We start from the raw sequence: 15051 nt of genomic DNA on the forward strand, positions 1-15051 counted from the left end.
TCCCGGTGCAAGAGGGCTGCTGCATCACCAGGCAACATGACTGAATTCCAGGCAGGAAGAAGGGGGTAGGACCCAAAACCTCGCTGATCAGGAAGGTGGCCCTCCCTGGACACTCCTGTCTACACCCTTGGTCAGAACGGACTCACGTGGGCACCCAGCTGCAGGGCGTCTGGAGGACCTGTGTGTTTAGGTAAGCACATTGCCACCCCAAACACAATTGGGGCCCTTTTAGGAAGGAGGCAGAAAGGAGTAGAGATGGCAGTGTGGCCCCACCCCCCCGCAGACGGATGAGGAAATGGCTCAGGCCGCGGGACTCTGCCAAGGCCACACAGCTGGACAGAGCCGGAAAGGGAGGAAACAACGGGAAAACCTCTTTCCCCAAGGATAAGCCTCCCTGCCCCCGGGGCCACTTGAACCCTGCCTTGTAAATACCCACGAGCCCATGTCCAGGCTGGGAGGAAAGAGGCCAGTTCCACTCCATCCCCAGGCTCTTATAGGGAGGCCACATGGATTAAACACACGTGCACACATGTGCACGCACACACACCTGCATGTATACACACACGTACATGCACGCATGCAAATACAGATGTTCACGGTGTACGTAGAGTCGCATGCACACACAGGCACACGGGGGCACACACATACACACAGGCACGTGTACGGAGACGCCCACACATGCATGTGCGTTATGTGCACGTACACATGCGGTGCACGTGTTTGTAGCACGTGGGCACACGTGTGCACGCAGACATGCATGTACACATACGCACCAACACATATACACACTCGCACAGGAGCTGCCGGCTCCCAGCCATTCCCTGCCGACGGGCTCAAGGAGCAGGCTGCCAGCCCCACGCCAGGACTCTCTGGCTTGCCCACCCCAGGCCCAGCCCATCCTGTCACCCTTGGCGACGTCCAGCCCACCAAAAGCCCAGACTTTCCTAACCTCAGGCATTTGGCTGCCCTGGCACCCCTGGAAGAGGGGGGAGACAGGGCAGGAAAAACCCCAAATGGAACCACAGTGTTTATAAAACAGGTCACTGAATTACACAGAACAATATTTCCCTCGCCGGTGCAATTCCTTCCTGGACCAGCTTCACACAGATGCCCGTGCTGGCCTCAGGCGCTACAGAGGGGGTTCGGCAGCCTGGGAGAACCACAGGGGCTGGGCCAGATGCAGTGAGGCGGCTGCTGGAACCGCGACGGAAGCCACACGCATTTTCTTGGGCGCTGGGCAGAGATGCAAACGAGGGGCCACACACATCTGCCCTCACCCCGTGTCGGGCAGTGGGCAAGGCTGAGGCCTCGGGCGAGGTCCAGAGGGGCTTCTCCTCCCTTCCCTGCTCCCCGGAGGACAGAGGATACCGCCTCGGGAGGGCTCTTGATAAGTATTTGTTCAGTGAGAGACAGGAGGATCCTGGGGCCTCCAGCCCTGACCTGAAGGTCTCCATGGACGCTCCTCAGAAATGCACATCTTCCTTTGTCGAGGTCCAAGAAGGGGCCATTGAGGGGCAGGAAGGCACCGGTGACCCTGGGCAGACCACCCCCTCCCTGCCCCCCCCCCCTTTGCTCACAGTTCTCCCCGCCCCCCCCCCACCTTCTGCCTGATGCTTTTTTGGTAAGGAGATTATAGACATGGAAATAGAGGGAAAGAAGATAAATAGCAAATGGTAAAAGAAGTTTTCTCCAGGTAATGAGATTTGTGCTTATCCACAATCTCAAAATTTAAGAAATAAAACAAACACCTTCACTTCCTCTGCCCTGATGGGAACCCCGAAGGGATGGTGTAGTTCTGACTTCAGCCACCAGGTAGCGGCCAAGACCAGTGCATCCTTCTCTGACTGGCCTCAGCCCTGGGGAGGGTGCGGGGCTTCCTCCAAGGGTTTTCTGGGTCCCAGGAGGAGGAAGAGGGACGGACACAAAGGGAGACTGCGTGCTGCGGAGGTGACCGCAGAATGCCTACCTACTAGTGGGCCCTCTCAGTGATGCCCCGAAGTAGGTACTGCCATCCTCATTTGATGACTGGGAAACCGAGGTTTGGAATGGAGAAGGGCCTTGTCCACCATCACACGGCCCAGCATGGGCAGAGCCTGGGCTGGAGCTCTCGTTCCTTGACCCGTTCTGACTCATTCCACCAAGACCCAGGGATCACCCGGCTTTATTTGCGACACTCAGGATGGCGGTACAAGGACGGGGACCCAGCCACACCCCGCAGCCAGCCAGGACGGGATGGTTTTGAGGCCCATCTGCCTGAGCACTCTTGGCTGCCCCAGGCCCTTAGCCCACCTTCCGTGGCCGCCCCCACGTGTGAGGCCCCGGCAGCGGCGTTCTGCTGCGGAGTCGAGGGCTCATTGGGGTTCCTGCCCTCCAGTGGGGGGGAGCTGGGGGCCTCCTGGGGTCCCACTGGGGCTGCCACGGGCGAGGGCTGAGCGGCTGGCCACAGGGTTTGGCCCAGGGTGTGGCTTGGGGCGGGGCCGGTGCCCCTCCCGGCCCAGGGGTACCCACACCCCCTGCTGGGGAGCCCACATTAGCAAGAGCCTCGGAGGGGCCTGTCCCATACCAGCCAGGCCGAGAGCAGGAGGAACAACAGAACCAGAGCTGCAGCCAGGGTCAGGGAGGGCAGCAGGTCCGAGTCCTCGGGGCCAGGGATGGCATCAGCCGCGGCATGGTGGGGGGTGGCGGGAGCGCCGGACAGCTGGGTGTCAGAGACCTTCTCACCGGGGGGCCCTGGCTGGTCCATCTGTGAGAAGGAGGTGAGGGACAGGACTTCGTCTGGGAAGGGCCCCACCACCCACCCACTGCCTGTCTCTCCCATCCCTCTCCCTCGGGAAGCCCCCCAGACACAGCAGGAGCCAGGGGCCAAGAGGTGACCCTGGGCAGTGGCTCCCTGAGCCTTGGTTTTTTCCTCTGTGAAATGGGGATGCCGAAGACCACCCTGGGAGGATAAGGACCAGATGACACGGCCCCTGGGCCGCTGGCGTTCCCTCCAACCTCCTCACCTTCTCCCTTGAGATGACAGGGGGCTGAAAGTCAGGTTCAGCCCCACTGCCCTCCTCGAAGACCTTTTCCCCTGTGCCAGTGGGTCTGGAATGCAGCTAGGCTAGTTTCCGGGGCAGTTGGAAGCCAGCAGACTCGTCTGGAGGGACCAGAACTTCAGGAGGATCTGAATCAAGGCTACCAGCTGCTCTCTGCCCACACGGCAGCGAAGGAAGTGGGCACCAGGTTACGTCCATCTTACAGATGAGAAAAATGAGGCTCAGTAAAGGAAGTGGCGCCCAAGAAGCCCCCGAGCTTGGCAGAGAGGGTCCTGGCAGGCTGAGGCGCTATCCTCAGGCTCCTCTTCCGTACAGGGACAGAGTTTGGACTGGGTCACTTAAGCTCCAATGCCCTAGATCGGCCAGCAAGGCCCAGGAGACGTGGAGTGGTCTCTGCCCAGCCCCTTCCCAACCCCAATCCAGGCAGTTCTGCAGGACGTTTACCTTCCAGCCACTGGGGCTCCCATGTCCTGGGAGAGGGCTGCCCCGGAGCTGCCAGATTCCCCAGAGACAGACACCAGTGAGTGGCAGCCTGAATGGATCAACTAGGGGCCCTTTCCTCTAAAGAAACCACCCCCTCTAGGGCTTCCCCCAAGGAGTGGCTGGAGCTGGGAGGCGGGGAAGTGAGGGCCCCCGCGTGGGCGCATCCAGGGCTTTCCCAGGCCCAGCAGAAACAGGTGCCTGAACTCCCAGACCAGCGCTTCCTGCTGCCGCTAAGCTGAGACTTCCGCATGGGGCCTGGGGGAGGCTAAGGAAGAAGGGCAGGCTCTAAATTCAAGCCAGCAAGGGGTTTCCTGGCATTGGATGTGTGCCCATGCTGTGCCAGGCGCAGGGTGGGCGGGAGAGGGGGGATAGTCCCACCCCACCCCCCCAGAGGCCAGGTTCCAGAGCAGCCCATCTGGGGCTGACCCAGATGAGAGTGGGCAGGAGAGAAGATAGGAGGGTTCAGAGGCCTGGGGACCACAGCAATGATCTTTGCTGAAGGAAATTATCCCTTAAGGGCAAAGATGTCCATCACATTGCTAATTTTAAAAGCAAAAAGGTGTGAAATAACCTTAATGCCCATGACAGAAGATTCATGAGCAAATCCAGGTTCGTCCACTCAAGAACCTGAAAAAGCCGGTAAGACAGAATTATGAACAAGGAGAGTCATACCAGCTTTATTCTTTTAGCCCAAAACTGAAAATAGCCTGTCCAGGAGGGAGACATTTCCCCTTACCCTTCTTGGTTATTTTGGCTGGTCTAATAGTTAAATTGACACAAGACAGTTTAACAGAAGGAAAAAAAACAAATTAAATTTCTTACATACAGAGGTCTCATAGATATGGGACCCAAAGAAATGACCAAATCAGGCAGCTTTTATGCTTTCTAGACAAAGAAACAACAAATCTGTGAAGAACTGACAAGACAAAGAAACTTAGGCTTGGGTACTCATTAGCGAAGAAACTAGGCAGAGTCTGTTACACAGCCTTCTTGCCCGGAGTTCCCCATCTCTGGTGATAAGGCTGTCTCTACCTCCTGGTGCAGGAAGGGTATAGTCCACATGGGAGATTTATTTCCTGCTTTCAGGGGGACAGAGAGGAGGGTCAGAGTGCCCTTCTTGCATCCACTGTTTCTCAAGTAACTTTAATTCAGCATAATCAATCTGCCACTTTGGCATATTTGGGGATGGCTTGCCCTGAGCCTCGTGAAACCCAACCACCCATCAAAGGATGGATCTTAACACACACAGCAACAAAAAGAGAACAAACCACTAGAAAACACAGCACGGATGAACCTCATAGACGTACTGAGTAAAATTAGCCAGAAAAAAGCACTTAATATATGGTTCTCTTTCTATGAAACTCTAGGAAAGATTAATCTAGTCACAGAAAGATGATCAGTGGTTTCTTAGGGATGGGGGAGGAGTATTGACTGGGAAGGGGCACCAATATGCTTCTTGGAGGGTGGAAATGTTCTATGTCTTGATTGGGGGGCCACTGGGTGATACGGTTGTCAACACTCATCAATCTACGCACTTAAAATGGGTTCATTTTACTGTGTGTAGATTGTCCCTCAATAAAGCTGACTTTCAAGGAAAAAAAATTGGAAAAAAAAAAAGAGCCAGAAACAAGAGCAGGATTCCATTCAAGAGGTTCAATAGCAGGAAAATCTAATCCACAGAGACAGAAATCAGAGTGACGGGACCTCAGGAGGGCGGGCATGACTGGGAAGGGACACTTGGGACTTTCTGGGGGTGATCAGAAGCTTCTTTCTTGATCTGAGCCGTGATTCCTGGGTGCACACAGAATTTTATTCATTGAGCTGTACCTTTAAGATGTTACTGAGCTCAGGTCTGGCTGCTCGAAGCTTGCAAGCCAATACTCAAGAAACAAGTGTTAGTAGGAAAGGAAAGGTTGCTTCATACAGAAGGCCAGCAACCTGGGGGAGAAGGCGGACTTGTGTCCAAAAGCCAACTCCCCCTGCCAATCAGAGCCTTTAAAGGGGAGTTTCAGGGGTGTGCAGGCCAAGGGAAAGGGCTACATGCAGAAACAGCACAGTCAGCTCCGACAATCATCTTGAAATTGGTCTTGCGGTGGTCTCATCAGTGTCATCTTGTTTTAAGTACAGTTTAATCTTCGGTTCCAGGGTTGGTTTGTGCCCATTTCTTTGAGGCCAATTCTTGGAATAGAGATGGAGCGGCTTATGTCATGGCTACAGTGTGGTCATCATGGAGTTAACGCTTTCCACCCAGTGGGGGTTTCAGTATTGGCAAAACAGCTCAAAGGGTATGACTCAGAATATTATCCATTGCCTTTGAGGAGGAACTAAAGGTCCTTGACTTTGTTTAATGACTAAACTTTATTATTTTGTCCTGTTTGCTTTTCTTTGCTTCTGCTTTTTTTCACTTCTCTGATTAAATTTATTCTATGGATAAAGCTTTTCTACAGACAAAAGGCAGGCAGAGGACATTGGGGGGGGGCAGTCTGTCCTGGGAAGACCCCATGGGACCCTGCTCAGTTTTGATGTGTTACATCTCAATTTTCAAAATATGGTCATGAAGATTATGCAACATTACAGCAAGAGTCACCACTTATTGGGTGTGCCTGAGTCCAAAGACTATGCCCTTGACAGCAAGAAAATGCTTAAAACACAGTGTGAAGTGGTCACACAATCAGATACACACTCAATGGGCAAATACACAAAACAGACACATGGGGAAAAGAGAGGAAGGAAAGACACTAAGATTCCAGCAGGGTGAGGCTGTTGGCAATGGATGTGGCTTTCCCACATCTCTGTTTTCTCTATTCTAATATATGTGGTTATATTTTGATGATTATAAGAGAACTATAACAACTTTTTAAAACACTTGGCTATTTTGATAGCTAAAATTTGGAAATAACCCAAACGTTCAACAACAAAGAATCGGTTGTAAAATATATGTGGCACATCCATTCAGCAGAATAGGGTCTGATTCAGACCCCTCCATCTGAAAAAGTCCAAAGGGAGAGCTGGAACTAGGAATTCAGTTTTGTTGTTTTTGTCGTGTGGTGTGTGTGTGGTTTGCGTTTTTGTTTGGTTGGTTGGGTTTTTTGTTGGTGGCGGTGGTGGTTTTTTTGTTTTGTCTTTTTTTGTTTTAAGAATGGGCTTCCAGGGAATTTTCAGGTTCTGCTTTTCTTATTTTTAAATGCTATCTTATTACCTGGATGATTCGCTACAAGCCCAAGTCACTTCTGCAATCAGAAATGGGGACAATACAAGTCTCGCCCACTGGAATCGCCACCCCCTCCTCCCTCTGCCTTCACTCCACACACCCTCGGCTGCGGCTGGCCCGGATACTCGCGAGCCTGATTTCACCGCGTCAAGGGGACAGCGGTAACTCCGAGTCATGTGGCGGGGAGGGAGGGCGTCGAGCGCAAGGCGGAGCACAAAGCCTTCCTCTCCACAAGTGTTCGCTGTGTGACCTTTGCGCGTCACGGCCCCTCTCTGGGCTTCAGCTTCCTCCTGCCTATAGCAACTGGGCCCCGGGGTGGGACGCAGTCTGCGCCCCGGGGCTGGTACCCAGCTTGGACCCAGACGCGAACACAGACGAATGGGGAAGGGCTCTGCCTCCAGGCCCTGCACGACTTTCAAGCGGCTCCCTCCGTGAGGGTTCCCATCCGCTAAGCGAGCCCCGGGGCCTCCAAGGGCGCACGAGGGGCCTGCCGCGTCCAGGCAAAACCCTGCCGCCCCTTCGGGGTTCCTCCGCCCTACACCCGAGTCGGCTCCAGGGGAAAGCCCGGCCGCCCCACCCAAGCGCCGCACCCCGCATCCTCAGCATCCGCACCACTCGTGGCCGCCTCATTGGCCGGCGCCCGCTCTGCAGGGCCGCCCCGCAGCCAATCGCGGCCGTGGGGGCGGAGCTGCGGGCTCAGCCGGATGCTCCCAGCAGCTGCGGCCGGACGCGCCTCTGTCCGGAGCTGACCCGGCCCCTCGGCGGCGCACCCTGACAGGAGAAGCCGGCCATGCAGGAGCCGCTGCTGGGAGCCGAGGCCCCGGACTATGACACCTTCCCCGAGAAGCCACCCCCGTCACCAGGGGAGAGGACGCGGGTCGGGTGAGAGCCTCTAGGCATAGGGTCTGCGGGTGGAGGCTAGGGATGGCCCTGGTACCCTCCAGTGGGCAGCTGGCTCCCATCTTGGGCCTCCACTGACTGTCGGCGAGTGGCCACCAAGGGGCCATCTGGTTCCCTCCTGCCCCAGACACACTAGTCCTATTTAAGGAGCCGGTCCTCCTGAGTACTGGGCCCAGCCCCCAATTGGCAGAGACAGAGCGACTGAGACCCAGAGAGGGCGAGGGGCTTGCCTAAAGTCACACAGCAAGCCTTGGCTGGCAAAGCTGGGGGCAGACACCCAGCCTCCTCTTGTGGGAATAGTGCTCTGCACCTGCGTCTCAGCCACAGCGGTGGGCTGCAGGGGCTGTCCTCATGCCCTGGGGGTTTCCCAAGGGAGCTGGTGCTCAGGCCTGGGAGGTGCCCGTCTGACCAGCTCTTGACCCAGCCGTCCCCAGCACTGCCCTCTGAGCGGGTAGCCACCGTGCTCAGGACAGGCAGCAGTCAGGCGAGGAGGGACTCAGAGATTCTGACTGCTCTGCACCCCCCACGCACCAGGGCCCTGCAGAACAAGAGGGTGTTCCTAGCTACCTTCGCTGCTGTGCTGGGCAATTTCAGCTTCGGGTATGCCCTGGTCTACACGTCCCCTGTCATCCCAGCCCTGGAGCACTCCTTGAATCCAAAGCTGAGTCTGACCAAAACCCAGGCATCCTGGTTCGGGGTAAGAGCCACGCTCTGAGCTGGAGAGGGGCAGGGCGGGGGGGCAGGGACGCACTGAGCTCCGTCTCAAGCTAGGAACCCCCCAAAGGTCAGCCTTGGGACCCCCTCCAGGGCCCTGGTCTGCCCCCTCCCCCACCCACTCCAGGCTGGGGTGGGGGGGTGGGGGGGGGGTGGAGTGAGGCCAGATAATGGCTCTGAAATAAAAGGAGGAAGTGAAAGCTGATGGAGAAGGCGCGGGAAGGAGCAGGTGGGGAGGTGGCCCTTAAGGTCTCCACCCAGTGGGGCTGAGGGTTCCCCAGATGCCCTCACCCAGAGCTGGGCTGTCACAGCAGAGAGGACACCTCCCTGGACGAGGGGTGGCAGGAGAATCAGCTACTAATGGAAAGAGCACTGCTGGGGCACGGGGGGTCCCAGGATAGATGGTGGGCATGTAAGTAGGAAGAGCACAGGCCCCAAGAGTCCCAAGATTCTAGAATAGCAATCTTAGTGGCCTCAGATTTACAACCACAACACATTAGCTAAGATAATAATACCCAACGCAGACTGCGCACCTAGTATGTGCCGGGCCTGTGCTAGGCACTTGCCATGAGAGCCGGTTCACTCCAGGGCCAACCCTATGAGGTGGGTGCTACCGCTCTCCCCATAATGCAGCTGAAGAAACTGAGGCTCAGACAGGCTGAGCACCATGCCCAGGGTCACTGACCGGATCCAACCTGGTACAGTCGACAGGGAATCTGAGAACCCCCAAATCTTAAAATCCCAAGGGCTTCAAGTCACAGAGTTCTCCTGCCTGCTCTATTACAGTGCTAGACATTTAAACATCAGGCTGGACAGAACCACTGCAGACAGCTCTTGTGGCATCCCTAACAAACAGCTGTCCACATGCTGCTTGTACCCCTCTGGAGACAGGAGGCTCACTACCATCCAGGGCCCTAGTCCTGCAGCCCAGGCTCCTGGGACAGCCTGGGAAAGCAGCTGTCTCTAGGCTCTGACGGGGCCCTGCACCCTTTCCCTGCAGTCCGTGTTCACCTTGGGAGCGGCGGCCGGGGGCCTCAGTGCCATGGTGCTCAACGACCTCCTGGGCCGGAAGCTCAGCATCATGTTCTCGGCTGTACCCTCGGCAGCGGGCTATGCGCTCATGGCGGGTGCCCACGGCCTCTGGATGTTGCTCCTGGGGAGGACGCTGACGGGCTTCGCTGGGGGACTCACAGCTGCCTGCATCCCGGTAAGGCCAGGACTGCCCACCCCGGTCCTCTCACTGCCTCCGTACTTGCGCTGACCACCATCAGCTGAGGCCTCCTGGCCTCGGAGCCCCCTGGTCAACGGGGATATGTTTGCCAGGGAGCCTCAGTTCAGCCCCACCAGGGCAGCTAGTTTGGGGGGAACCTGACACCAGTCCCAAGCCGCCCCCAACTCTGGACTCCCCAAACTTCCTGTCCTGAGTCCTGACAGACACATTGCTCAATCAGAGAAAATCCACATTGAGCAACGCGACGGGAAAGGGAAGGGAAGTCCCTGCCCTGCACCCTTCCTGGGACCCCCCTCGTCTTACCCACCACTCCACACACCCACTCGGGGGCTGGGCAAGCCCGGCATGGGACGAAGACCCCTGGGAGGAGCAGAGGCCAGAGTCTGGGTGCCCTCGGGCCTCCCAGTTCCCAGCCTCACGTCCCCATGTCAGAGCTGAGTGCTTCTGCCCACTTGACAGGGCAACTGAGGCCCGAGGGAGGTCATGCCGTGAGTCATGATCAGGACGAGAACCCCGCCGGAAGCCCCCACTCCCTGCTCCCCAAGGCTCACCGGGCCACCTCTGCCACCTCAGCCGGGCCCAGGCACCTGTGTTCTCAGCAGCGGCCGGGGGTGGGGATGTGTCTTGCAGGTGTACGTGTCTGAGATCGCTCCCGCAGGCGTCCGTGGGGCCCTGGGCGCCACACCGCAGCTCATGGCAGTGTTCGGATCGCTGTCCCTCTACGCCCTGGGCAAGTATCATCCAGACGCGCGCTGGGCACCTCCCCCGTGTGCAGGCTGGCGGGTGATGGGGTGCCGCCGAGCAGCCGGGGGTGGAAAGGGGTCAATGTGCCCCCAGACGAATTCCATGCTGGGAGCCCAGAGGCATGGCTGCCGTCATGCTGTGTGCCTCCAGGCAATTCCCTGCGCCTCTCTGGTCACGAGGTCCCACCCCTAACTGGGCAGTGAGGGCTTCTCTTGGGCTGGCAGTCTTTAAACTGTCTCTTAACAGCAGAATGGTTTCTGTCAAATAGTCTTAGGTGGGAAGACCACAGAGAAAAGTGATCAGAGTGCAGCCAGCTGAGGAGGGGTGGGGGTTTGGTGGTAGAGGCCCCAGGACCTTGCTGCTCAGGCTACTCCTCCATCACCTTGCCGTGGCCCTTGAGACCCTCCAAGGACCTGGGCCCTGTGCCAGGGGCCAGGCAATCCCTGTGGCCCCTCTTGATCTAGACCACAGAGGCCTGGAGCAACCAGGGTAGGCTTCCTGTAGGAGGTGGCCCTGGGACTCACGCTTGAGGGCAAATGAGGCTGCTCAGAGGCCCCGGTGGGAGGGGTTCTGTGTCCAGCCCAGCCCCAGCTCCTCACCCGCTCCTTGTGCCCAGGCCTGCTGCTGCCGTGGCGCTGGCTGGCCGTGGCCGGGGAGGGGCCTGTGCTCGTCATGATCGTGCTGCTCAGCTTCATGCCCAACTCACCTCGCTTCCTGCTCTCGAGGGGCAGGGACTCGGAGGCGCTGCAGGCACTGGCCTGGCTGCGAGGGGCTGACGCTGACATCCGCTGGGAGTTCGAGCAGATCCAGGACAACGTCCGGAGACAGGTGTGGGAGGGGTGGGCGCCTGCAGCACTGTGGGGCTGTGGCCATTCACTAGGCCGTCATGAGCCTCAGTTGCTTTTCCTGGAGAACAGGGACAAGAGCAGTTCCCACCTCTAGGAACAAGGGGTGGCGGGTGGGATGTCGTGGCCCCTGGCCCAGGGCGCAGGCGCCATGCGGTGGACGCCTGGGGACCCGGCGATACTGACAAGCAGGAGTCTGCCTTGGCCCACCCACTGATCCAAGAGCCTGGGTCCACGCAGGGGTCCCCGGGCCTGTCCCCAGAGCCAGGGTTGCCTCAGTGCTGGGGATCTTTCCTGGAGGAGGGAAGAGGGGAGTCTCCTACCTAGCCCCACGCAGCGCAGGGCAAGTTGCTGCCAGCCGGAAGGGCGGGCGCAGCCCCCTCAGCGGCAGCCTCGTGTCTCCAGAGCAGCCACCTGTCGTGGGCCGAGGCCCGGGAACCCCCCGTGTACCGCCCCATCATCATCGCCTTGCTGATGCGCTTCCTGCAGCAACTGACGGGCATTACCCCCATCCTCGTCTACCTGCAGTCCATCTTCAACAGCACCGCCGTCCTGCTGGTAAGAGCCCGGCCCCACGCCACCCGCTCTGCCCCCAGATCCGGGGAGGGCATCCCTGCGGAGCATCCGCTCTGTGCCGGGGTCTGGGGTGCATGCACACGCGCAGACGCCAGCGTCTCTTAACTGTTTCTGGGCCAACCACCTGTTCTCAGAGGAATGTTTGTAAACAAAGCTTGCATGTTTTAAAATAAGATAGGCAGAATTACAAGGGAAACCAGTTTTACAGAAGCACAGACCCCCTGGGAGCCACAGATCCCGGGTTCAGAGCATCTGCCACCCGCTGAGGCAGTCACCGCCCCTCCAAACCTCAGCTTCCTCCTCTGCGAAGCCAGCATGGCTTTGTCCGCCCGTCCTGGGGCTCAGAGGGAGATGAGGTCTGAAGATTAGCGACAGTACGGCTCCACAAGTTGTCGTTATGCCTGGATCCGGTGCCAGCCCTGCGCTTAGTGGTGGGCACCGCAATTGTGCCCCTGCCCGCGAGGGCCCCGCGGGCCGGGCTGGGTGACCAGCGAAACCGCCTGGCACAAAGCAGCTGAGCCTGGGGCCTGACCGTGCAGAGCCTTGGCGGGGGCGGGGGGAGAGGAACAGCAGCCTGGGGTCCCTCAGCCCCGGGGGCTCCCTCCTTGCAGCCCCCTGAGGATGACGCAGCCATCGTGGGAGCTGTGCGGCTCCTGTCCGTGCTGATCGCCGCCCTCACCATGGACCTGGCCGGCCGCAAGGCTCTGCTCTTCGTCTCAGGTGAGCACAGGCTGCTCACCGGCACTCATTCACTCCTACAGCAGCTGCCACGTGTCTTGCCAGCCCTCGCGGTGGGAGCGCCAGGGGGCCTGGGTCAGACCTGCCCTGGTGGCCTCCGTCTCCCCAGCGTCTCCCCAGCAACCGGCGAGTGCCCAGGCATCCAGAAAGGTCTGCTGGGGCTCATGGGAGCAAACGAGCTGACGGTGACACACACGCTGGATGTGACGGGAGCCCACACGCGGGCTGGGGTGGGGGAGCTAGCTGCCCTGCAGGAAGAAGCCTCCAGTCACAGGCGGCCTGAAGGGGACTGGGCCACACGGGGTACAGGGCGCTGAGGGGTGCTGGCTCAGACGGTCCCGGCCCCCCGAGGGCCACCTGTCTGTCCACAGCGGCCAGCATGTTTGCTGCCAACCTGACACTGGGGCTGTACGTCCATTTCGGTCCAAAGCCTCTGACCCCCAACGGCACCATGGGCCTGGAGAGTGTGCCCCCGGCGGGCACAGAGCAGCCCCTGGCCACGCCCACCAGCTACCTCACCCTGGTGCCCCTGCTGGCCACCATGCTCTTCATCATGGGTAGGTGTGGCCGTGCTCTACGGGGTCTGGGGACGGGGCTGTCTTGGGTGTGAGGTGCGGGGACGCGCCGGTGTCGTGGGCTGTGTCACTGCTGTCCTGGAGGTTGGGGAGCGGTCTCTCAGCAGCTCCAGGGAGACACGAGAGGCCTTCTTCCCCAGCCGCCCCCCCCGACCCCACAAATGGGCTCTGAGCCTGCCCCTCCCCGCTTCCGGCAGGCTACGCCATGGGCTGGGGGCCCATCACCTGGCTCCTCATGTCCGAGATCCTGCCCCTGCGGGCCCGCGGCGTGGCCTCGGGGCTCTGCGTGCTGGTCAGCTGGCTCACCGCCTTTGCCCTCACCAAGTCCTTCCTGCTGGTGGTGGTGAGTGCTCCGCCCCCGGGGACCTGGGGCCTCTCTGGCCGGTGCCGAGGGCTGTGCTGAGGCTTCTCCGCGTGTCCCCTCAGCCTTAGCGCACACCCGCTTCACACCGAGGCCAAGGGCCGTCAAGTGACATTCATTTCAGCAAACAGACTTGGCTCAGGGAACTGTTGGGAGAAGTCAGGTGACTGACCTCCCAGGCCAGGGTGGGACCCAAGCCCAGAGAGCCACACCTGCCTGCCCTGCCTGTCAGCCTCCGGGGTATCTGGGCCTTCTGTCTGGGTGGGCAGTTTGGGTCTCTCCGCCGAGTGCTTCCCCATCCTGGCTTCACCCAGCCTCTTGGTTCAAACCCCCAGCAGGCCCTGAAGCCAACCACAACCTCCGAGTTCCAGTTCCCAACTCCCAAGTGGGAGAATCTGATGGGGACAGCTTGGATGGGGCCTAGCCTGGTGCAGTCGGTGGGTCAGGGCAGGGTTGGGGGCGCCCAGAGCAGGTCAGCCACGCTGTGGGGGCAGGCCTGCTGCAAGCAGGCGCGTGGGACAGCTGAAAATGAGAGGTGGGCACTGGGACCAAGGAGAGAGGCCGGTGTCTGGGGCAGGGTGGGCTCCGGCTGGGAGCAGTCAGTCCTGGGCCCAGCACAGAGGAAGGCTGCCTGCACCCCTCTGCTGAGGCACTTGGATTTCACGCTGGAGACAGTGGGGAGCCCGGGGGTGGTCCAAGCAGGGGAACGAGATGAAGGCCTGCCCCCCAGGCTGGCTACCGCTCGCAGGGCCACGAAGCTGGTGCTGGGGAGGAAGGACCTTTAGGGTTCCCCTGTGACCCGGAGCCCCTCTTCTCCCCCAGAACGCCTTCGGCCTGCAGGTGCCTTTCTTCTTCTTTGCCGCCGTGTGCTCCGTGAACCTGGCTTTCACCGGCTGCTGTGTGCCCGAGACCAAGGGCCGGTCGCTGGAGCAGATCGAGGCCTTCTTCCGCAGCGGGAGGAGATCCTTCCTACGCTAGGGCGGGGCCCCCGCCGTTGAGGGCCAAACCGCTGGGTGGTGGAGCTGTCGGGGCCCCAAACCTGCACCCCGCGTCCAGGAGGCAGTGGCAACCCGCCGCCAGCCAGGCACAGGAGGACCGGCCAGAGGCCTCACGGCACGGCACACGCACTGGCTCTGGGCAGGCAGCGCCCCGTCCAGCCTCGGCCCTGGCTCAGGTGGCCCCACTGTCACCCACTCATCGGCCAGACCCACCGACGGAGGGGGCAGCCACACGGCCCCAGGGCCAAGGCCTTGTTGGGCGACCTCCGGCCTAGCGCTCACTCACGCGTGGAGGGCCACGCCGAGGACACACAGGGCTGCTGGCGGTGGAGCAGCTCCGCACAGGGACGTCGGCCCTCCTCCTGCTCTGATCACCTGGCGGCCACTGAGCCTCTTGGCTTTGGGGACCAAGACAGGAAACTGGGCCTGTGAGGCCTATGGACACCGCAGGGACCGTCCTGGACCCCCAAAGGCCAGGACCCAGCGTGGACACTCCCTCCTACACCCACCCGCCTTCTGGGAACAGGAAGCGCTCGAGTTCAAGCCATGTTCACCCTATTTATACAAATAAATCGGGCCACGGCCCAGGAGAGGAAAGAGTGGGGTTTACTCCAGGTGGGGGAGCGCCCCCAGCAGC

The 15051-nt window shown here is 59.7% G+C and overlaps 1 protein-coding gene and 1 long non-coding RNA gene across 6 annotated transcripts; one reads left to right on the top strand and one right to left on the bottom strand.

Moving 5' to 3' along the window:
- Positions 1-1638: 1638 nt before the first annotated feature.
- On the bottom strand, positions 1639-9480 carry LOC309634047. Its single transcript, XR_014247829.1, has 3 exons — positions 9358-9480; positions 3003-3236; positions 1639-2743 (listed from the first exon to the last, which is right to left on the bottom strand). It is a non-coding gene; the product is annotated as an uncharacterized lncRNA (long non-coding RNA).
- Positions 4604-15011, top strand: SLC2A6 (solute carrier family 2 member 6). 5 transcript variants are annotated; one of them, XM_082403545.1, is made up of 10 exons: positions 4604-7614; positions 8167-8329; positions 9347-9553; positions 10208-10307; positions 10938-11149; positions 11577-11724; positions 12504-12665; positions 12852-13037; positions 13253-13398; positions 14239-15011. In XM_082403545.1, exons 1-10 carry the CDS (start codon positions 7523-7525, stop codon positions 14392-14394), a joined length of 1572 nt encoding a protein of 523 aa, XP_082259671.1. In that variant the 5' UTR covers positions 4604-7522; the 3' UTR covers positions 14395-15011. The 5 variants fall into 5 exon arrangements, with proteins under 5 accessions (XP_082259671.1, XP_082259674.1, XP_082259673.1 ...); XM_082403548.1 differs by lacking the exon at positions 12504-12665 and adding an exon at positions 12354-12462 and having other exon boundaries at positions 11053-11149; XM_082403546.1 differs by lacking the exon at positions 12504-12665 and adding an exon at positions 12354-12462 and having other exon boundaries at positions 7188-7614; positions 11572-11724.
- The last annotated feature ends 40 nt before the right edge of the window (positions 15012-15051 follow it).

The sequence above is a fragment of the Balaenoptera borealis genome (assembly GCF_965194805.1).
Source record: "Balaenoptera borealis genome assembly, chromosome: 8".
Classification (NCBI taxonomy): domain Eukaryota; kingdom Metazoa; phylum Chordata; class Mammalia; order Artiodactyla; family Balaenopteridae; genus Balaenoptera; species Balaenoptera borealis.

What these genes read in the sequence shown, in the direction of transcription:
- SLC2A6 (XM_082403545.1), top strand. Translation starts at nt 7,523, where the DNA reads ATGCAGGAGCCGCTGCTGGGAGCCGAGGCCCCGGACTATGACACCTTC. An exon ending in CCCAGGCATCCTGGTTCGGG is followed by an intron (nt 8,330 to 9,346) that starts GTAAGAGCCACG and finishes CTTTCCCTGCAG; the next exon opens with TCCGTGTTCACCTTGGGAGC. An exon ending in ACAGCACCGCCGTCCTGCTG is followed by an intron (nt 11,725 to 12,503) that starts GTAAGAGCCCGG and finishes TCACTCCTACAG; the next exon opens with CAGCTGCCACGTGTCTTGCC.